Source organism: Calidris pugnax, unplaced genomic scaffold (genome assembly GCF_001431845.1).
Source record: "Calidris pugnax isolate Ruff unplaced genomic scaffold, ASM143184v1 scaffold41, whole genome shotgun sequence".
NCBI lineage: Eukaryota > Metazoa > Chordata > Aves > Charadriiformes > Scolopacidae > Calidris > Calidris pugnax.
This window is the reverse complement of record NW_015094509.1, coordinates 30106241-30126941: the sequence shown is the minus strand read 5'-3', so window position 1 is coordinate 30126941 and position 20701 is coordinate 30106241. Positions and strand designations below refer to the sequence as shown.

At 52.2% G+C, this 20701-nt stretch overlaps 1 protein-coding gene across 1 annotated transcript in view; it reads right to left on the bottom strand.

The window, feature by feature from the left end:
- Nucleotides 1–999: 999 nt before the first annotated feature.
- Nucleotides 1000–20701, bottom strand: part of RHPN1 (rhophilin, Rho GTPase binding protein 1) — a 39704-nt gene continuing 20002 nt past the window's right edge. The window contains exons 4-15 of the mRNA XM_014965663.1: nt 18810–18885; nt 18381–18458; nt 17144–17268; nt 16525–16691; nt 15426–15613; nt 15101–15257; nt 11587–11706; nt 7840–8034; nt 7461–7537; nt 5779–5925; nt 3659–3817; nt 1000–3524 (exon numbers count right to left, since the gene is read on the bottom strand). Of these exons, the coding sequence (XP_014821149.1) occupies nt 3330–3524; nt 3659–3817; nt 5779–5925; nt 7461–7537; nt 7840–8034; nt 11587–11706; nt 15101–15257; nt 15426–15613; nt 16525–16691; nt 17144–17268; nt 18381–18458; nt 18810–18885 (1684 nt within the window). The 3' untranslated portion in view covers nt 1000–3329. The remainder of the gene's footprint in view (nt 3525–3658; nt 3818–5778; nt 5926–7460; nt 7538–7839; nt 8035–11586; nt 11707–15100; nt 15258–15425; nt 15614–16524; nt 16692–17143; nt 17269–18380; nt 18459–18809; nt 18886–20701) is intronic.

Here is a 20701-nt window from a genome sequence, read left to right as displayed (position 1 = left end):
TTGGAAGCACTGACCCTGGATCATTCCCATCTAAGGACATGGGCAGGGACACCTCCCACCAGACCATCCATTAACCTGAAGTTGAAAGCACTGACTCTGGATCATTTCCATCTAAGAGGGGTTTAAACCCACCTCTGTGTCTCTGAGGAGGAGTTTCTCTGGCCTTTCACCTCCCGTGGGGTGAGCTGGGGTGCACAATCCCTGAGTGAGGGACTTGTCTGGCTGCCAGGACCCATGGGGGTTTAAACCCACCTCTGTGTCTCTGAGGAGGAGTTTCTCTGGCCTTTCACCTCCCGTGGGGTGAGCTGGGGTGCACAATCCCTGAGTGAGGGACTTGTCTGGCTGCCAGGACCCATGGTCCTGCCCCACAGCCATGGGCTTGGTCACCCTCCCAGGGTGGTGAGGAGGTGGGGCCCAGTGAAACACAGAATCCCAGGGGAAAATGGGGTGGGGGGTTGTCCCACATCAAGGCTTTGCTGTTTACCAGCTACCTATGAGCTCCTCCAGCGTGGCTGATACCTTCATTCCCATTGATGTGGTCTTCCAAACCCAAGGGATTTGGAAATCCTTGTTGGGAACCCCCTTGGAAACCCAAAACCAGATCAAAACATGCCGTGTGAAGCAAAGATGCCTTTCTTGAAGGGTTTCCATTCTTTTCCAGGAGAAAAGCCCCCACGGGATCCAACCTGAGCCCTGCTCCTCACCTCTTCCATGAAATAACTCACATAAGAAAGCCACCAGCTCCCATTACATCACGCTGGAGATGGAGACCACGTCTCACCAAGGGTTGTCGAGCTGATCTGGACGCTGAGGAGCTCAGTTTGCCTTGGATCAGGCTGTACAAGAACCAACCAATCTCTTCCAACCTCCACAGCTCCAAATTTAGGTAAAAACGACCCAAAATCAACCCGTTTCCAAGCCCAAAGCGAGGCTTGTCCCCTCCACAGCTGGTGGACCAATTCCACCTGTGATTGGCAATGGAGACGCACGCCACGCAGCGGTTTTGAATCAGTGCTTTTTAATCCATAAAAGGTGAGAGTCCATGTACAAATTAACAAAAAAAAATAAAAGAAAATAAAATAAACCCAAATAAACTCACTGTTGTTAGGGAAACTCGCACAAAACACCAACCCAGCACCAACGGAGGAGCTGGGTGATGGGGCTTTGCTGCTTCTCCGCGCTTCTTCTCAATAAATCCATCTCCAGCTCGGAGATGGCCTGTGTCAGCAACACCTTTAAAATCATAGAATCATTGAGGTTGGAAGAGACCCTTGGGATCATCGAGTCCAACCATCTCCCCTACTCTACAAAGTCCTCCCCTACACCATGTCCCTCAGTACCCCATCTAAACATCCCTTAAACACATCCAGGGATGGTGACTCCACCCCCTCCCTGGGCAGCCTGTTCCAATGCCCGACCACTCTTTGGGTGAAAAATTCCTTCCTAATGTTCAATCTAAACCTCCCCTGTTGGAGCTTGAAGCCGTTCCCTCTCGTTCTGTCACTAATTCCCTGTGAGAAGAGACCAGCCCCAACCTCTCTACAGTGTCCTTTCACGGAGTTGTAGAGAGTGATGAGGTCTCCCCTCAGCCTCCTCTTCCTCACACTAAACAGCCCCAGCTCCTTCAGCCGCTCTTCATATGATTTGTGGGGGGGAATATAGAAAAATAGAGGGGGGAAGACACGGCCGGGGTGCTTTCATGGCAAGGTGGCCTTTCCTTTGAACCTAAACCCCCTTCCTTCCCACTCCCCCACCAAGCAGCTGGTGAGATTACGTTGGGGAAAAAAAAGAAAAATCTAAACAGATGGCCCTGTGGTGGTGGCAGCCGGATCCACAAATCCGGTCTGATGACGTTCTCGGTCTACGGAGAGCCTTCTTGGTCAATAAGGCAGAGTTAGAACCCATCTTTGAGTTTCTCCATCAAGAAAAGCGGGGCTGAAAGCTCAGCAGAACCACCAGGAAGAAGTCATGGTAAAAAGCCCCCCAGGGTGAGGGGATGTTCTCATGAAGATACCCCACCGTCGGCGCACGTTTCACCGCGATAAACTACCACCACGTGTTTGTCATGACTTCCAAAAGTACAAAAATACAATCACATCTCTGAAAGGGTATTTTATACCTACCCAGATCATCCGAGCGCTGAAGACCAGACAGCTCTTTAAGCCTTCAGAAAAAAAAAATTAAAAAATAATAATGCAGGAGGCAGAAATGGGACTGAGGAAATTTCGCCGATAGATCTAAGGGCGTATTCGGAGTCTCCCCAGCCTTTCCAGTACAATTACCAAGATGTATGGATCCATCAGGCCAGCTCTGGTAGGAATGCTGACAGCACAGTGTCAGGGTATTAGCAACGTGTGCAAGATCCAATACGAGCACAAATTTAGGAGTTTAATAATCTGGAGGAGCTATCTTCCTGGAATTTTAATCTCATACCAAGGAAAAAAAAAAAAAAAAACAAAAAAACAAAAAACCCCACCAAGGCTCTTAGCTATTAATCTACTCAGATATTTAGGGCAATCCACCTCTACTGATTAAAAAAAAAAAGCGAGACAACAAATGCACGTTAAGTCTTTCCCTTTTCTTCCAAAGCAGCAGGCTCTGCAGCTGGGCTCTATTTGCTGGGAGTCCATTAAAAAAAAAATAATCAAACAAACCAACCCAAAAAGCACTAAAAAATAAGGTCAAACTCATCCTAACTGGTACCGTGGCAGAAATGCCTGGGCAAGTCTATGCTGGACCCCGTGATGGGGTCACCACGAGACATCGACACCCACGCTATCCCTTCTCCCGAAAAAGGGGAGCGGGAGGTGACCCCCAGCTGGAGCTGCTGGACAATTTGGGGGTTTACCTTGCAGAGAAAGCTTAGGAGACTCTAAAGAAGGTTACAGCGTTTGCTTTAATGGCTGGGGCTTGGCTTGGTGGCTCCTCACACCGAGCAGAAGACACAAACCAGTCCCCTCTGTTATACGGAAGCACAGCTCCCCCCTCCCCGCGACCCCTTAAGAGGAAAAAGAAGAAAAAAAACAGAAAAAGAAAAGAAAACTTTAAAAACGAAGAATAAATCGGTGTTTCCCCCTATGGTTTAGCTGAGGATGGTTTCAGACAGGAGTTGGGAGATGGTGGTGGAATCCCGGCGCTGTGCATCGCTCGCCTCTTCGGAGAGGATCCGACCAGCGGCGCATCCCCGGGGAGGGGGGGTTCCTGGGGGTTCCTGGGGGTTCCTGGCAGCACCGACACCAGCACAACCTGGACAAGCCACTGGGGACTTGGAAAGGTTCATGGGCCATCAACCCTGGGGTTGTAGGACACGTCCTAGCCCGGTGGCTGCCTCAGTACATGGCCTCGTTGTCTCCCACCGCGGTGAAGGGGACGCTGTAGGTGCTCTTCTTGCTCCTCTTGCTCTTCTTGCTCCAGACCAGCAGCGTGCTGGCGCTCTTGCTGTTCATCAGGCTCTTTCTGCTGTTCTCCTTGTTGCTCTTCTGCAGCCCAGCACCCGAGGACATGGCTGCTGCCTTCTTGTCCACCTGGTTTGGGAAAGGGAGCGGAAAGAGAGGGATGAAACCGGGGCAGCAGATGTGATGCCTGGCTTCAGCCCTGCACCAAGACACTGAGGAACCTCTTCTGCAATGTCCCACCTAAAGTTTGGGACGTGACTTACAGCTTTTGGTCCCTCTGAGCCCTGCAGGGTTATGACACCGATCTCCACTCCCTCTTCCCCAGTGCTCTTCAGCAGCTGCACCACCTCAGCGTGCTTGGACCACCTGCAGTCCTTGCCGTTCACCGAGATGATGTAGTCTCCTTCCTTCAAGCCAGCTCCCTGCAGGGGAAGAGAGAAGATGCCCACGTTTGAGCTCATGGATGCTGCTGCACGAGGTCTGGCTCAGTGTCCAACACACCCCAAAGGTCCCAATCCTGCAGAGATCATAGAATGGTTCAGGTTGGAAGGGACCTTAACGATCAAGTCCAACCCCCTGCCCTGGGCAGGGACACCTCCCACCACACCAGGTTGCTCAAAGCCTCTTCCAACCTGGCCTTGAACCCCTCCAGGGATGGGGCAGCCACAGCTTCTCTGGGCAACCTGGGTCAGGCTCTCACCACCCTCACAGCAAAGAGTTTCTTCCCCAGACCTCATCTCAATCTCCCCTCTTTCAGTTTAAAACCCTTCCTCCTCCTCCTATGGCTCCCCTCCCTGACTAAGAGTCCCTCCCCAGCTTTCCTGGAGCCCCTTCAGGGACTGGAAGGGGCTCGAAGGTCTCCTTAGACCCTTCTCTTCTCCACGCTGAGCCCCCCCAACTCTCTCAGCCTGTCCTCCCAGCAGAGGGGCTCCAGCCCTCCCAGCATCTTCGTGGCCTCCTCTGGACCCACTCCAACAGGTCCATGATCCTTCCTGTTCTGAGGACTCCAGAGCTGGATGAGAGCTGGTGGATGAGACCTCCACCTCCAGGTGGGGTCTCATCAGAGTGGACTAGAGGGTCACAATCACTTTGGCCCCAGGATTCAGCGAGATCTGCTACCTGGGGGCTGTAACACCCACTGCTGCTCGCAGGTACATCTGCTGTGCGGCACGGACAGAAAAATGGGATGCTCTACAGGATAAGGATCTCTTCTGCAGCTGCTGGAGATGGCCATGCTTGACATCCAGCATGCTCTAAACTCCCAACTTTCTGCAGCAAACTTCCATCCAGCTCTGACCCTTTGATAAAGGTTAAATACTGCAGGTCTCCAATAAAAAAATATAAAATATATTGCCTGCAAGCCCTGATCCTTGAGAAAACAGCAGGCTCAGTGAGGTTCTTTGCCCATCCTTCATCCATCAAGGCATCAACAAGGCTCTTGACGTGCTTGAAGGAAAGGTTTTTTAGGAGGCAGTGGAGACATAGGAGGAGGGGGAATGGTTTTAAACCAAAAGAGGGGAGATTTAGATGAGATCTGGGGAACAAACTCTTTGCTGTGAGGGTGGTGAGACCCTGGCCCAGGTTGCCCAGAGAAGTTATGGTTGCTGGAGATATTCAAGGCCAGGTTGGATGGGGCTTTGAGCAACCTTTTCTGGTGGAAGGTGTCCCTGCCCATGGCAGGGAGGTTGGAACTAGATGAACCTTAAGGTCCCTTCCAACCCAAACCATTCTATGATTCTATGATTTCAGTGTCTGTCTGGAGTCCAATCCCACCCCAGATGGGTGCATTGAATGTTAGTTGCCCAGGGGACACAGCCATGGTCCAGACAGGGATGAAATGTGCTCTTTAAGAAGATTTTACTCTCCCAAAATGGGATGTGATCCTGCTGCATCTCTGTTACAGGGATGCTGGGCTCTAGATGGTTGATGCTGAGGGAATGGGGAGACCTTTCAGGTGTGTCACCAGCAAGCTTCTGCTGGAAAACAAAGCTGCCCCTGATCCATCAAGAAAGCCCAGGCAGTGGGTTTCCACTGAGATAACTCACATTTCAGACTTGCCATCTTGTTCCATCCACCATCAGGTCCCAAAATGGGAGAGAAGGGAGCTGGATGCTTGCCAGCAGTTAAAAACTGAGCTAACATCCGTATTTTCTGCCTTAGCTGTATCCTAAAAATATATGTATATCTCTCAATTCTTTCACGACACCCATCTGCAAGCCCCAGGCTGAGATCTGGCGGGGATGAGTCTCCACCTGAGAACATCGATTCAGTTACCAACGGACTGTTAAGACCTAAAAAACCACTTGGTAGCCCTGGAGGCAACCCCTGACACCTCATTTCGAGCCTCCCCACGGGGACACAGCAAGAGCCTGGGGGTACTCACGGCAGCACAGCCCCCTGGGATGACACCAGCAATGAGGACGGGGGAGTCTCCTCGCAGTGTGAAGCCAAATCCATTCTCTCCTCTCCTCAGGTGGACCCTCCGTGCTGGGTACCACTTGTTTTTGGCCGAGAAAACCGAGAGGGGCCCCTGGGGAAAGGCAAAAAACAGGAAAAGCACCTTTTGGTGCAAGAACATCTCCAGGGGGACGTGCAACCTTGCAAAACACCCACTGATGGGGAGGAGGCAGAGCAAAAAAAGCCTTTTGCATTTCTCTAAGGATGTGATTTTGATTTTTTCCTCGGTGTTTTACCCTTCCTGCACACCCAAAACTGCAGATTTATGCACTGTAAAGCTACAGGTGCTTAAAAGCCCATGTCAGCCCTTGGCTTTATGAGCAGCAACGGAATCTCACATGGGTTGGAAAGACCTCACAGCAGGTCTCTGGTCCAACCCTGTGCCCACTGCTTAGGTCTGAACATCCTCCTGGCATTGTCCTGCTCCTGCAAGGCAGGAGGAGAAGGTCTTGGTACAGTCAGGGAGCTGGAACTGACTGTATAAACACTATTATCCTGATGCAAATTGGGAATGGCTGGCTCCTTAATTTCCCTCTTTGGGAAAAAAAACCCCATCACCCAAGGAGGAATGAGGGGGGTTGAGGTTTTTCACCATTGCCTGGCTCTGGGGGATGCAGCCTGGCTGCGGTGGTCTGGCAGCAGGGTGCAAGGTGGTGGGACAGGATCTTCAGGGTCAGACCCCACCCCAGATCTTTCCTATTTTTCTGGTTTTTTGAGAAGGTCTTGGTACAGTCAGGGAGCTGGATCTCCCCGTTTAAACACTATCATCCTGGAGCAAACAGAAAGCTCCATTGGGAATGGCTGGCTCCTTAATTTCCCTCTTTGGGAAAAAAAACCCCATCACCCAAGGAGGAATGAGGGGGGTTGAGGTTTTTCACCATTGCCTGGCTCTGGGGGATGCAGCCTGGCTGCGGTGGTCTGGCAGCAGGGTGCAAGGTGGTGGGACAGGATCTTCAGGGTCAGACCCCACCCCAGATCTTTCCTATTTTTCTGGTTTTTTCCTACTTTTCTGTTCCCACAGGAGCAGGAGAAACCTGCCTTCCCTGGGGCTGTTCAAAAAGCAGAGATGCCCAACCTCTCCCTGGGGTGCTACGCAACCTTTGGGCTGTCTGGGTGATGAGGACAGCACAGCCAGGTCTCACAGCAGCCCCCAAAACTCAGCCCTGCTTCCTGGGACCCTCAAAACCTAAAGAGGGTAGAGATAAAGGTCTGATGGGTTTCTCCTGGTGCCTCTCAGCTGTCACCATCCTGCTCTGCTCCCCAAAAAAGCTTCCTCTAAAGGGTCCCTTCAGTTCCTCTCGGTTAAAGCCCACCCAAAATGCCTGTGCCCCCCTTCCCCATGCACCGGAGGAGCTTCACGACCCGTTTAGGTCTTGCAGAGACACATCTGTGCCCTCCCACCCCTCCTCCTGCACAGGTCCCTGCCTGTGAGGAGGTGGCTGGTTCTCCTTGGAAAACTGCCTGCGAGCGCAGCAGCTGCACCAGGAGAGGGAGATGAGTCTGCAGGGAGGAAGAAAACCAGGCAAGCAGAGCATGCAGGGGAGGAAGAGGAGGAGGAGGAGATGTCTTGCTCCCTTGGGGCAACCTCCATCCCGTAGCCGTACGTACCAGCTTGTGGAAGAGGTCGGTCACCTTCACCTGGGAGAAGTTGGGGGATTTTATCTCTGGTTTCTGGAGCGTTTTGGCTGGTGGCAGGGAGAAAAAAAGCACATAGATCAGGGGTCAGGGTAGTTGCAGCAGCTGCTGCATCTACATCGTGCTCCCCAGAGAAGGGATGGTGCGACCCAGAAGAGCTGAGACCTTCTCAGGCAGCTGCTGGACACGTAGCCTGGAGCCCCCACTCCCATCTGTGACGTTCCACGGCCATGCAGGGATCTCTGGTCCACAACAACATGCCACAAACTCACCGTTGGAGTTTGCCCACCCCACACAACCTGCCACAAACCCCCCCTCCCCAGCTGCACCCACCCCAAAAAGAAACACTCACGGTGAATGTCGGGGGCATCTCCTGTCTCGAAGAAGTCCTCCTCGTGGTCGATCTCTGAATACTTGCTCAGCGAGCGCTTGTGGGCGAAGGAGAGGACCTCCTGGAGGATGTCCATCTTCCGCAGGATCTTGCACAAGCCGTGGATCCTCATGGCCTCCTCGTGCTTCATGATGGCTTTCTTCAGGTGAGCTTTGCCTGCAAAAGGAGCGAGAGATGATGGCAGCCCGAGGGGAGGGGAGAGGAGCTGCTCTTCCTTCTCCGCTCGCTCCGGCTTCCCACGGATGACAGCAGCTTCTTCCCTGGCTGTGTCACCCGACGTGACTCAGGGACAGCCCAGTCACGTTCCCAGCCTGCCAGGCTCTTCAACGTTGTGCTAAATGGAGTAGGTCCCAGCCGTCAGTTTGCACCCCCCCTTGATGGCCCCCCCCCCCCCCCCCCCCCCCGGCGCCGGCGGCAGAGCTGGCAGATGTTCCCAAAAAACCACCGGAGAAGGAGCTGCCACCACCTCGCGCCGCCCCCGAAGTCCCTCCTAATGCTTAACCTCAATCTCCTCAGCAAATTAACTTCTCTCCATCTCCTTGTGTCCCCCGGGGGGGCACACGGAGGACGACTGAGCCCCGTCCTCCTGGCGACAGCCTTTTAGCTTCAGGAAGATGCAACACAGAATCACAGAATCGTAGTGGTTGGAAGGGACCTCAGAGATCATCGAGTCCAACCAACACACAAAAAAACAAAACAAAAAAAACAAAACAAAAAAAACAAAACAAAAAACACCACACAAAAAACACAAACCACCACCCACCAAACACACAACAACAACCACCAAACCAAAAACCATCACCCACCCACACAGCACCCCACCACAAACCAGTAATCTTGGGCACCAGAGCGTGCCCTGAAGAACCATGTCTACACGTTTCTTAAATACCTCCAGGGATGGTGTGACTCCACCACCTCCCTGGGCACACATCTCCCTCTTTCCCAGGCTGAGCAAAGCCTTCTCCTTGCCCTGGCAGGTCTTGCTGTCCACCCTCTTGGGCATCTTGCTCTTGCTCAACTTGCCTTCAGTGTGTTTCCATCCTTGGGAAAAGGGAGCGGCCGAGAAATGGCCAGAAGAGACGAAATCGCGATAACCCACGGATATCAAGGCAAACATCTCCTCCGCGAGAGACTGCAACCAAGACACCCGGATCCAACGCGAAACTACCCAAAAAAAGCTATATATATCTGTACATACACGCACACACGTATCATGGAAACACGTGTGCCTGTAGCATTTCTAGTTTTAGGACACACGGTGGCAACATAACCCAAGGAGATGGTTGGCATTTGCTTCAGCTTCTGAAAAATACAGCCAGCAGCCTGAAAAACCTCTGTTTTCCCCCCACCACAAGTCGCAATCGAGGAAATATCGAGGCAATATCAAGGCTGGATGGACACCAGAGAGGAAGAGATTCCCCAAAATAATTGCATCAAACGAAATCAGTCGTATTTTATCAAAGCACCCACAGCCAGCCCCATCCAGAGGCAAGGAAACAACTATGTTTTATTGAATATTACCAATTCCTGGTGTTTGCATCAAACGAAATCAGTCGTATTTTATCAAAGCACCCACAGCCAGCCCCATCCAGAGGCAAGAAAACAACTATGTTTTATTGAATATTCTCAATTCCTCAATTTCAAAATACCACTGGGAATACAGGTTGAGCAGGGAAGTTGTGCAAGCTTTTGGCTCTGCTCTCTTCATCGTGGTGGACTACACCATGTCTGATAAAAGGAAATGTGATAAGACTGGGAGACAAGGGAAGGGAGGGAAAAAAATATCCTTTCAGGAAGATGGTTTTAATGCTGCGAGTTTCTTCCCTTCCTGGAACCAAAACCAGAGCTGAGACTGGCATCTACCCGTTGATTTTTCACCAGCAGATGTTGAATGATGCCTGTTCCCCCCAAGAAGAGCAGGCAGAGCTGGAAGCTGGGCTGACAGAATGAATCACAGAACGATACGGGGTTGGAAGGGATCTCTGGAGATCATCTAGTCCAACCCCCCTGCCAAAGCAGGTCCACCTACAGCAGGTTGCACAGGAACATGTCCAGGCATGTTTTGAATGTCTCCAGAGACTGAGACTCCACCCCCTCTCTGGGCAGCCTCTGCCAGGGCTCTGGACCCTCTCAGGAAAGAAGTCCCCCCTCATGTTGAGATGGAACTTCCTTTGTTCAAGTTTGTGCCATTACCTCCTGTCCTGTCACTGGGCACCACTGAAAAAGACTGGCCCCATCCTCCTGACACCCACCCTTTAAGTATTTATAAGCATTGATCAGACCCCCCCCGAGTCTTCTCTTCTTCAGACTAAAGAGACCCAAGTCCCTCAGCCTTTCCTCATCAGAGAGATGATCTAGTCCCCTCATCATCTTCTTAGCCCTTTGCTGTACCCTCTCCAGCAGTTCCCTCTCCTTCTTGAACTGTGGAGCCCAGAACTGGACCCAGTGCTCCAGATGTGGCCTCGCCAGGGCAGAGTAGATGGGGAGAATGACCTCCCTCCACGTGCTGGCCACGACAGAGTAGATGGGGAGAATGACCTCCCTCCATGTGCTGGCCACGATCTTCTTGGCCATGAGGGCACATTGCTGGCTCATGACACAAATTGGGAAACCAGATGACATCAGCTGAGGGTGTCGGGGTGATGTTACCACAACGCTCTGCTTTTGGGGGTCATCTAAGGAGTCTTCTCATGCACGTCCTCCACCTCCCATCCCAGGCAGTGAAATCCTGCCGAGTAGCCGGGAGGACTTTCCTGGGACCCACAACATGACAAACTCATTCCTGGATGGGACCTGCCTCCTTTCACACGTGTGCCATGAGGGGAAAGAACACCAGGAGACAGGTCATGGGGGAGGTAAACAAGAGATGACACCCCAAAATCAGGGCGCTGAGCTTGTTCTTGCTGCAGCCTTGTTGGGGAGGGGCTGCCAAAACACGACTTCAGCTGAATAAGCAACGCTCTGTTTTTCCCCTGAAGCTGAAAATCCGCATGGGAGGAAGCTCTTCGTCTCCCAAGCCTTTTGACGCAGCTAAAAAAGCCACCCCCTGGCATCTGCTGCGTCTTCTTGTCATCAAGCCAAGTCAGCAGCAAGCCCAAGCCAAGGAGCTTCCAGGATCTCTATGTCCCTACGGATTTCTCCCTGCTGCGTTGGGTGACGTTACCTGGCTCAGGACACCTTGGTTCCTGAGGTTTTACTGTCAAACTCAGGTGGCCAGGTAGGTGCAAGCACCATGAGTTAGTCTTCAACACTCCAATAGGGAGCCGTGGCACTTTTCTGCCTTCCCAGGAGAAGCTCCTTCCAAAGAATCACAGAATGATATGAGGTTGGAACGTACCTCTAGAGATCATCTAGTCCAACCCTCCTACAAGAGCAGGTCCCCCTAGAGCAGGTTGCACAGGAACATGTCCAGGAGGGTTTTGAATGTCTCCAGAGATGGAGACCCCACCTCCTCTCTGGGCAGCCTGTTTCACTGTTGTGCCACCCTCGAATTAAAGAAGTTCCTCCTCATGTTGAGATGGAACTTCCTACGTTCAAGTTCATGAAAGCCACCAAAAAGGTGTCTCTGCATGGAATGATCCCCCAACAGCTCATCCCATTCCTTCATGGAGACCATGCCTACATGGGTAGGGTTACGATGGGGCTCACCTCCCGTGCATTGAGGTCTCAGCGCAAGAACTGGGGCTTTGCCCCCATGGATGCACTTACCCAGCTTCCTCCTCTCCTCAGGGTCCTGCAGCAGGACGCGGAGTGAAGGTCCCTCTGGCATGGTGACATGGAACTGGATGAAAGCCTTCTCGTGCTCCGGCAGTTCAGCATCGGACGCTGCTGTGTGAAAAATTGGGTGGGGATGGTCTGAGTTTCTCTGGGGTTCTGCTCAGTAGCCTGGATGCCCATGGTGGTGGGGGCAAGGGGACCAGGAGGCCACATCCATGATCATGATCGGGGTTCTTTACTGTGCCTCCTCTCCTCAGGGTCCTGCAGCAGGACGCGGAGTGAAGGTCCCTCTGGCATGGTGACATGGAACTGGATGAAAGCCTTCTCGTGCTCCGGCAGTTCAGCATCGGACGCTGCTGTGTGAAAAATTGGGTGGGGATGGTCTGAGTCTCTCTGGGGTTCTGCTCAGCAGCCTGGATGCCCATGGTGATGGGGGCAAGGGGACCAGGAAGCCACATCCATGATCATGTGGCCCTTCAGCAGCAGCTTCCTCTTACCCAACCACAGCCTGTAACGACCACTGAGCCACTGCTGATGGAGAGGGATGAGTTATCACATTCAAGGCTCTACCAGGCTTTGAAGCCAAGCACAGGATTTGTCCTGTGCACAGCACAAGTATCTGGCTCTTTTGCTTTCTCCCATCCTTTGCTCTGGTCTGGAAGTAGGATTGGAAATCAAGAGCCCTGAGTTTTCCCCCTTCCAGCCTGGGCAATTCTATGATTCTATGATCATGTGACCCTTCAGCAGCAGCTTCCTCTTACCCAACCACAGCCTGTAACGACCACTGAGCCACTGCTGATGGAGAGGGATGAGTTATCACATTCAAGGCTCTACCAGGCTTTGAAGCCAAGCACAGGATTTGTCCTGTGCACAGCACAAGTATCTGGCTCTTTTGCTTTCTCCCATCCTTTGCTCTGGTCTGGAAGTAGGATTGGAAATCAAGAGCCCTGAGTTTTCCCCTCTGGAGGTTGGTGACAAGGACCCAAGTTGGACAACAACTAAAGCACAAGAGTTGGGCAGATTAATTTGGGAGCTAAGCCCTCCTTGCTGTGCCTGGGACCGCTACATGGGCAGACAGCCGGTGGTGGAACCAAGGAGGTCCTTCAATAGAGAAAATGAGATGGATACAGCTTGTAGAGGTGCTCCAACCCCACCGGGCTCTGTTCACATGATTTTTATACCTCTATTTCCAACCAAAGCTGTTCCTAATCCCATTTGGCTCACAAAGTTGCATGGTAGCCTCCTTTCCTGGGCACAGGGTGCAATAAGAAGCTACCCAGAAGGCTCCAGGGAGCCTCGTAGACTTGCTGGTCCACATGCAAGGAGATCCCAAAGCCTGGTGAGCACCTCTGGTGTAAGCACCCAGTCGGCTGGGAACTGGCTGCTCCAGGGCTGGCTCTACTCCATCCCAACCCTCTTTTGTGCCAGCTTTCCCCAGGGGATTAAACTGCAGCGTAAGGAGTTTATTGCCAGCTGGTTATGGAAGCACAAGATTTGTTATTTTGCACCAGGGGGTCAGGGAGAGGTAGTGAGAGGGCACGTGAGATCTCAACAACGTGCAAAAAAAATCCCCAAACCCCTAAATTAAGGATCTCCAGGCAGATTTGTGTTTCCCCCAGCACCTAAGGTTATTAGGCCAGACGAAAAGCCTCCAAAATTTTAAGGGGAGAGGTTTGCCCTTGTCCCTTGCAACCCCACACAAACCCAGCCCCACCACCATCCTCTGCTGTCTCAGTCTGCTCCAGCCCCAGAGCACCCCACTCTCTCCTGTCTCTGCCCCACCATCTCTCCTTGCTCAATCCTGCTTCTGTGACATCCCACGTGGCACAAACCCGACAGTGAGATTCCAGGCAGACTCCAGAGTGTGGGAGGATGCTGGGACAGTCTGGCAGCCACCACCGTCACCGTCACTGCACTGCTTTCAGCAGCCATCCCCCATGAAGCCCCCCCAGCCTGTTCTCAGCCACCCCACCAAGCCATGGGGTGGCACCACAGGTCATGCCTGAGCATCGCCTGCCCGCCCCCAGATCCTCTGCCTGACCCAAAATCGCTTGTTGGTGACGGAGCAGATGGAGACCATGGGTCACATCCTATGTCCACGCTCCAGCTGGCTCCCTGGAGCCATGGAAGCCTGACTATGGCACAGCCACCCATACCCAACCACCCTGGAATCATAGACTGGTTTGGGTAGGAACTTAAAGACCACCTAGTCCAACCCCCTGTCATGGGCAGGGACACCTCCCACCAGACCAGGTTGCTCAAAGCCCCCTCCAACCTGGCCTTGAACACCTCCAGGGATGGGGAAGCCACAGCTTCTCGGGACAACCTGGAACAGGGTCTTAGCACCCTCACAACAAAGAACTTCTTCCTGAGATCTCATCTAAATCTCCCCTCTTTCTGTGTCAAACCATTCCTCCTCATCCTATGGCTCCCCTCCCTGACCAGAAGTCCCTCCCCAGCTTTTCTGGAGCCCCTTCAGGGACTGGAAAGGGCTCAAAGATCTCCCCAGAGCCTTGTGTTTTCCAGCCCTCTGACGGAAGGGGCTCAAAGGTCTCCCCAGAGCCTTGTGTTTTCCAGGCTCCAGCCCTCTAACCATCTCTGTGGCCTCCTCTGGACCCACTACAACAGGTCCATGTCCTTCTTGTGCTGAGGACTCCAGAGCTGGACACAGTACTCCAGGTGGGGTCTCCCCAGAGTAGAGGGGCACAATCCCCTCACTTGCCCTGCTGGCCAAGCTGCTGGGGATGCTGATTCCTGTGCTGAGAACTCCAGAGCTGGACACTACTCCAGGTAGGGTCTCCCCAGAGTAGAAGGGCACAATCCCCTCCCTTGCCCAGGTGGCCAAGCTGCTGGGGATGCTGATCCTGTTGAGCTTCTCATCCACCAACACCCCTAAATCCTTCTCCTCAGGGTTGCTCTCCATCCATTCTCTGCCCAGGCACCAACACCCCTAAGTCCTTCTCCTCGGGGTTGCTCTCCATCCATTCTCTACCCAGCCTGTATTTGATGCCCAGGGCAGCTGGCTACAAAGCTGGCAATTAAATTCCAGTAGCCCAAACCAGTTTGTCCTGGGATATCCTGAGTTTTTTGGGGTTTATTTTTATTTTTTAAACCCCTAGCTGGCCAACCACAGGGACCAGGGTGCCTCAGGAGTATGCCAGGCTGAGGACACCAACGCACGTGTGGTCAAGCAGGTAGTTGATGCCCCCATTTACCCGCTCAGCTCCAAAAAAGGACAGCAGGTGACACCCAAACCATTCTATGATTCCATGATCCCCACAGCACCTTTTTGCTCACCTTCTCGCAAGGACTTTGCAAACCAGAAATACAGGGGACATCTCCCCTGTGCATGAATTGCTGAGTCAACAAGTGAGATCAACAGCTCAGAGATCCCAAAAACTTGAGGTTTTGTGTCTATTGAACCTGTGCATGTGTCCCTTCACCTCTTTTTTTTTTTTTGTATTCCCTCCCAAACATCAGGCCACCACATGGAGCCAACACTCACCGGGGCAGTCGCAGAGAGCAATGGCAGTGAAGTAGTGGGAGAGGGCTTTGAAATGCTCCGACTTGACATGGACCATGGTGGTCCAAGAGAAGGGAACATAATCCTTCACGTGGGCCTGGGTCATTGTCTGGTGCACCAACGAGTAGACATCTTCCACCTGTGGGGCATCAAGAGACAAGTCGCTAAGTCACGGGTTGGGATGTTGGATGTCCATCAGGAGGCAGTGACAGTAGGTTGTCCTCTCCTGGGGGGTTTTGCCGACCACAGGAGGAGCCTCTCCAGTGGTGGTAGCCCCACCAAGTCCTCTCCTCCCTGAGGTGCTCACCCTTGCTGCCTCCTGAGCAAGCTGCAGCCGGGAGAGGAAGTCGTGCTGAGTGCGCAGCAAGGTCATCTTCTCAAAGACGCACTCCTGGACCTGGGCGACCATCAGTCGCACCAGCATGTTCAAGGAGGCAGCGCTCATATCCAGGCTGGGAGCATTGGAGAAGTTTTCCTTCAAGTAGTTAAAGGCACCTGTGTGAGGGAGAAGCTCTTGGTATCAGCTGGGCTTGTAAGCAGGAGGGTCAGGCTGTCTGACCATGAAGGTTTCCCCACCAGCGGCACAGGAGAAGAGCCCCCAGCGCAGCTCACACATCAAACATGTCACCGTAAGCAGTGGGTAAAATGGTCAAGGGTCCCTCCTTTGCTATCTAAACCACCCTTGTGCCCACAGCTTTCTTCTCCAAAGGCCTCCACAGTCCCAGGAGGCAGCGCTCATATCCAGGCTGGGAGCATTGGAGAAGTTTTCCTTCAAGTAGTTAAAGGCACCTGTGTGAGGGAGAAGCTCTTGGTATCAGCTGGGCTTGTAAGCAGGAGAGTCAGGCTTTCTGACCACGAAGGTTTCCCCACCAGCGGCACAGGAGGAGAAGAGTCCCCAGCGCACCTCACACATCAAACATGTCACCATAACCAGTGGGTAAAATGGTCAAGGGTCCCTCCTTTGCTATCTAAACCACCCTTGTGCCCACAGCTTTCTTCTCCAAAGCCCTGAATGATCACAGTCCCAGGGTCTTGTAGATGGACCAGCATTTCTCAAGGGTCTCTTCCAACCTCAATGATTCTATGATTCTATGATTCTATTTCCCAGCTGCTCGTAGATGGACGAGCATTTCTTCTCTCCCCAGCTGGGACATCCCTACTGCCCTGTGGCAAGAGAGAGCCCTTTGGGTGGTTGTTGGGCGATCCCAGCTCCTCTTCATAACCCACAGAAGCAGTGTCGTGCCAACTTGTACTTGGTTCCTGGTCCCTTGGAGATGCCCCAACCCCTTCCCTCTTTGCACAACCACTCCCTCCCCTTCTTGCCCTCACAAGGATTATTGCCACCCTGTGGAAATGCTGTCTGCCCACCCATGGGGAGCTGGAGAAAGGGGGGAGGACCCACGTACCGGCCGCCTTCTGAAAGGCATCGATGGCCTGGTTGAGCCCCGGCAGGGAGGCCCGGTCCTGCCGCGCTCCGATCTGGGTGTGCAGGGCTCCGATGTTGAAGAGCACGCTGCCCTTCTCGAAGGCCAGAGCTCGCTGGTGGGACGGGACCCCCGTCAGGGAATCGTACCTGGGGAAGAGAAGAATCAAAATTCTACCCATGGCCAAGTCGATGATGAAGCGCTGGGAGGGATGGTTTAGTGATGATGCTCCTTGTTTGTTGTGTGGGTGTCTATTTTTGTCAGTTGGGTTGACGGTTGGACAAGATGATCTTTAAGGTCCCTTCCAACCTAGAAGATTGATTCTGTGAAAGTCCTGGGTAGCTGGATGCAGGAGGAGCCTGGAGGGTTTTCAGCATTTTGCATGGGCTTGCAGCCACCATTCCCACCACAGCTCATCCCCATGGGGCACAGACTTTCCCCTAACCAATTTGCCCAAGGCAACAGCAAGCCCAGAGCAAGGGGAAAACCCATCTCCCCACATCCACCAGCCCCAGCTTCGCTGCCGAGGCAGCCATCCCATCGTGGAGGCTCCCTCCCAACTTTGTGATGCCCCAGGTGGGACAGGGAAAGCTGCACCAACCAGTGGAAGAAGATGCCCAGGCTTCTGGTGGGAGGGAAGAAACGGCTGTCGAGGAAGTAGAGCTGGTTGTAATATTCCATCAAGAGCTCCAGCCCAGCTTCGTTGCGGCTTGGGGTGCGCATCGCCTGTGGGGATGGGAGAGGAGACATGTGGGTGGGAAGAGAAGGGGGGGAAAACGGGAAGGAAAAGTAGGATTTATGGAGCTGCACATACTGGCTAACCCAGGGGGGAGAGAATTCCCCTGAGTTATTAGATCAATTAAGAGAAGGGGGGAAAACGGGAAGGAAAAGTTGGATTTATGGAGCTGCACATGCTGGCCAGCCCAGGGGGGAGAGAATTCCTCTGAGTTATTAGATCAATCGGATCAGATCAATAGTTGATGAGAAGCAGCAGCGGGAGGCAGCCCCACAGCACAGGTTCAGCTGTGGGAAGGGTCAGGGAGCCACCAATTTGGTGCTGGGGCACCCAAATCCAGAGCCAGCAGCCTGGGAACTGTGCTGATGGCAACACTTGCCTAAACCAAGCTGGGATTATTATTATTTTTAAGACAGAAACCCATGCAAAGTCTGCTGAAATAAACGCTAAGGAAGAAACAGGATTTTTTGCTCTTAATAAAAAAAGCCCTTGAGCTTTTGACCTGACCCAGGGAGGAGGGTCAGAGCTTTCCTAATGCCTAGTTTTAACCACAGGGCTTTTCTCAGCTTCTGGCTTTGCAGGGCTCCCCTCCCACAGCCTGAAGAGCAGGATCAGGCCCTTCACAAGGGCTTGAGCAAGCCTCTTGCTTTCCACTCTCCCAGATCAAAGCTTCACGGCAAGGCAAAACCTGAAGTTACTTATGAAAACTGCTTCAGAGGAGAGTGGAAAGTCCACCTTTACCAGATGGCTTTATATCTCCTCTTCTCCAAGTGATAACGGGAGAGAAAGCGGGCATTTAACCTCACTGGGGGTGAACTAATATTCATAAAGCAGTACTGGATTGCATTATAATTTTTATTGCTGTTCAGTTCCAGGTTTGCAGGGTGTTAAAGGATGGGGAAAGAAAACAATTAGTGAATGGTCTGTAATATTACAGAACCGAAGCTGAGGTGCTGTAGAGTGAGAATCCTTCACCCTGAGACACAAGGATAAAGGTGCAGTTTGGAAAAAGGCTGAGAGGACCCTGAAGGAAAATGAGGCACCTCCAGAAAGCATTTTTGGACGAGGCAAAGCAAGACTTTGCAGCTCAACAGACACCAACCTGCCGTAGCTCCATGAACTCTTTGATTTCCTTTTCAAACAAGACGCCCTCCTCTCCATAGTGTTCACTGATGAAATCCTGGATGGGGAAACAAGAGAAAAAGAAAACCCTGAGTCACCCCGGGAATAGATATTCAAGATTTAAAGGGTGACTTTGGGTGATTCTGCATAGGGAATTTGCAAGCTCTCTCTGCCAGGGAAAGCCTCTCCTGCCTGGCTTTTGCTCTCCACCCTCTCCAGACCCTCATATCTCCTACTTTGCCATGTTTGAAGTCCAGCTCCTCCCCATAAACCTATTTTTTTTGCAGCTGGTCTAAACCAGAAAATGTTCTGCAGCTGCTGCAGCATCTCCTCTACAGCACCCAAAGTACATGGTTGCTCCCCTCCATTGTCTTACGTTGCATCAAGCAAGCAAAACCCCGATGCTCACCTTCAGTGGTACCAGCAAATCCAGCTCCTTCGTCTCCTTCAGGCCCAAAGGGATCATGGGGACGCTGATGGACTCGCTGGAAGAAGACAGCAACCTATTTGGTGGTCGGTTTAAAAGCCACAGAGGGACTAAAATGAAACAGCTCTTTGGCCCTGGGCTTCTGCTGCTCCTATTAAAGGGTAAAACTAGAAGAGGACCTGATGCTCCACAGCAATGTCCGTATTATGGCAACATAAATTCCCAATGTTATTTTTGGAACTGCAATGAGGGAGGAGAGGTGGGCACAAAACAGAATATGATGTATTTTTCATATCATAGATTTCATACCTGATAAGAAAATAACCTGATACTATCACCCTTATTCCTTCAGCTTCTGCTTTTCTCTCCTCAACAAGCACTATAGTCCCCAAATCAACTCCCGATAATGAAGCTGCTTTAATTACAAGCCCTTGGGAACTGGGTGTGATGGGAGCACAGGTCATAGATTCACCCAGCTCCTACGTGCTAGTCCGGGCTCGGGCGCTGATAAGGACCCGCTCAGGCTGCAGCCCTGTGCCTGATATTGAAATTTTCTACCTCTATTAAAAGCAGTTATCTAATAATAGCTCTTATCACGATACTGTCAAACACTGAAGATGACTCTGGGAACGCCCAGTTGGGGACTGGTTTGTGTTTCAACATTAAAATGGGGAAGTTGGGCAGCAGCGAGGAAGAAGCGCTGCCGGATGACAGCCACGAAGGACCATCTTTGGGGGGATTTAGCGGCTTTTTTTGATTTTCTGCTGCCAAGAAGTGAAGAAATGGTGTGTACCAGCAGCAGAGCCTGCAGCACACAGAAAAATTACAGCGTTGCTGCTCTGCAAAGAGCCCCAAAGCTGGAGCCATCGTTCAACTCCTGCATCCAGACATGAGGTACCACTTGTGGTGGTACCCACAGCTCACATCAGCTCCACAAAAGCGTTCCCTGATACCCATCTATCCCTCAGGGATGTTTCCAACCCTGAAACTGAGCCGTGTTACAGCATCCCCAGACCCTTGGCCTCCCAGGGGACTGGTTTAAAGAGTGAGAAGGGTTTGGCAGAGTGAGAAATGGGAAGTGGGTCGGGCAGGATCAAGCGCTTGCACAAAAGCCCCCCTCTCGTAACCTCCAGAGACCGCTGATAACTTGTTAGCACATCCCTCATTAGTCCAGGGAGGAAAAGAGGCAAAGAAAGTTGCAAAAAAAAAACCATGGGGAGCTGGGCAGGGAGGTTGCCCCCACATTTTCATCTGTTCATACTGAATAAACAACATCAAGAGCTATAATTAGTGCAGAAAAGCCATTATCGCTCCTTCCCTAACAAGATTTCCGCTTGAATCCAGGGCCTAAGAGCAAACAAAGGGACTTTTGTTTGGCCTGGGCTGGGTTTTGGGGTTGCTGCTGCTGTTTTCTTTTTAAACCAGAGCAAACAAGCAGCGGGTTGGAAGCTTTTCCTATCAGGAAAAAGCTTCCTGATAGGGAAGAACCTGGGGAGGACGCCTGCAACACGGGGGATGTTGCATGCATCCCTACTTCTAGCAGAAAAGAAGAAGAACCAACACCCAAGATTACACCCAGAGACTGCAACAGACCCTCTGAGTGCAGCAAACACCCAAGGGTGATGGAGATATGGGCTTCCTTGGCTTTCTCCACATAGGAGACCTCGTGAGTGTAATGCAATCCTGCAGCCAGATCATCCTGGTCCCACATTTAATATCCTTGCAACAATATCCTGCAGGACAGAGTCACTGATGCTCTCCTGGTCTTTGCATCTCCAGCAGCACAGCAATCCTCCCCCAAAGAGGACCATGCAGATGAACATAGAATTGTAGAATCACAGAATGGTTTGGGTTGGAAGGGACCTTTAAAGCCC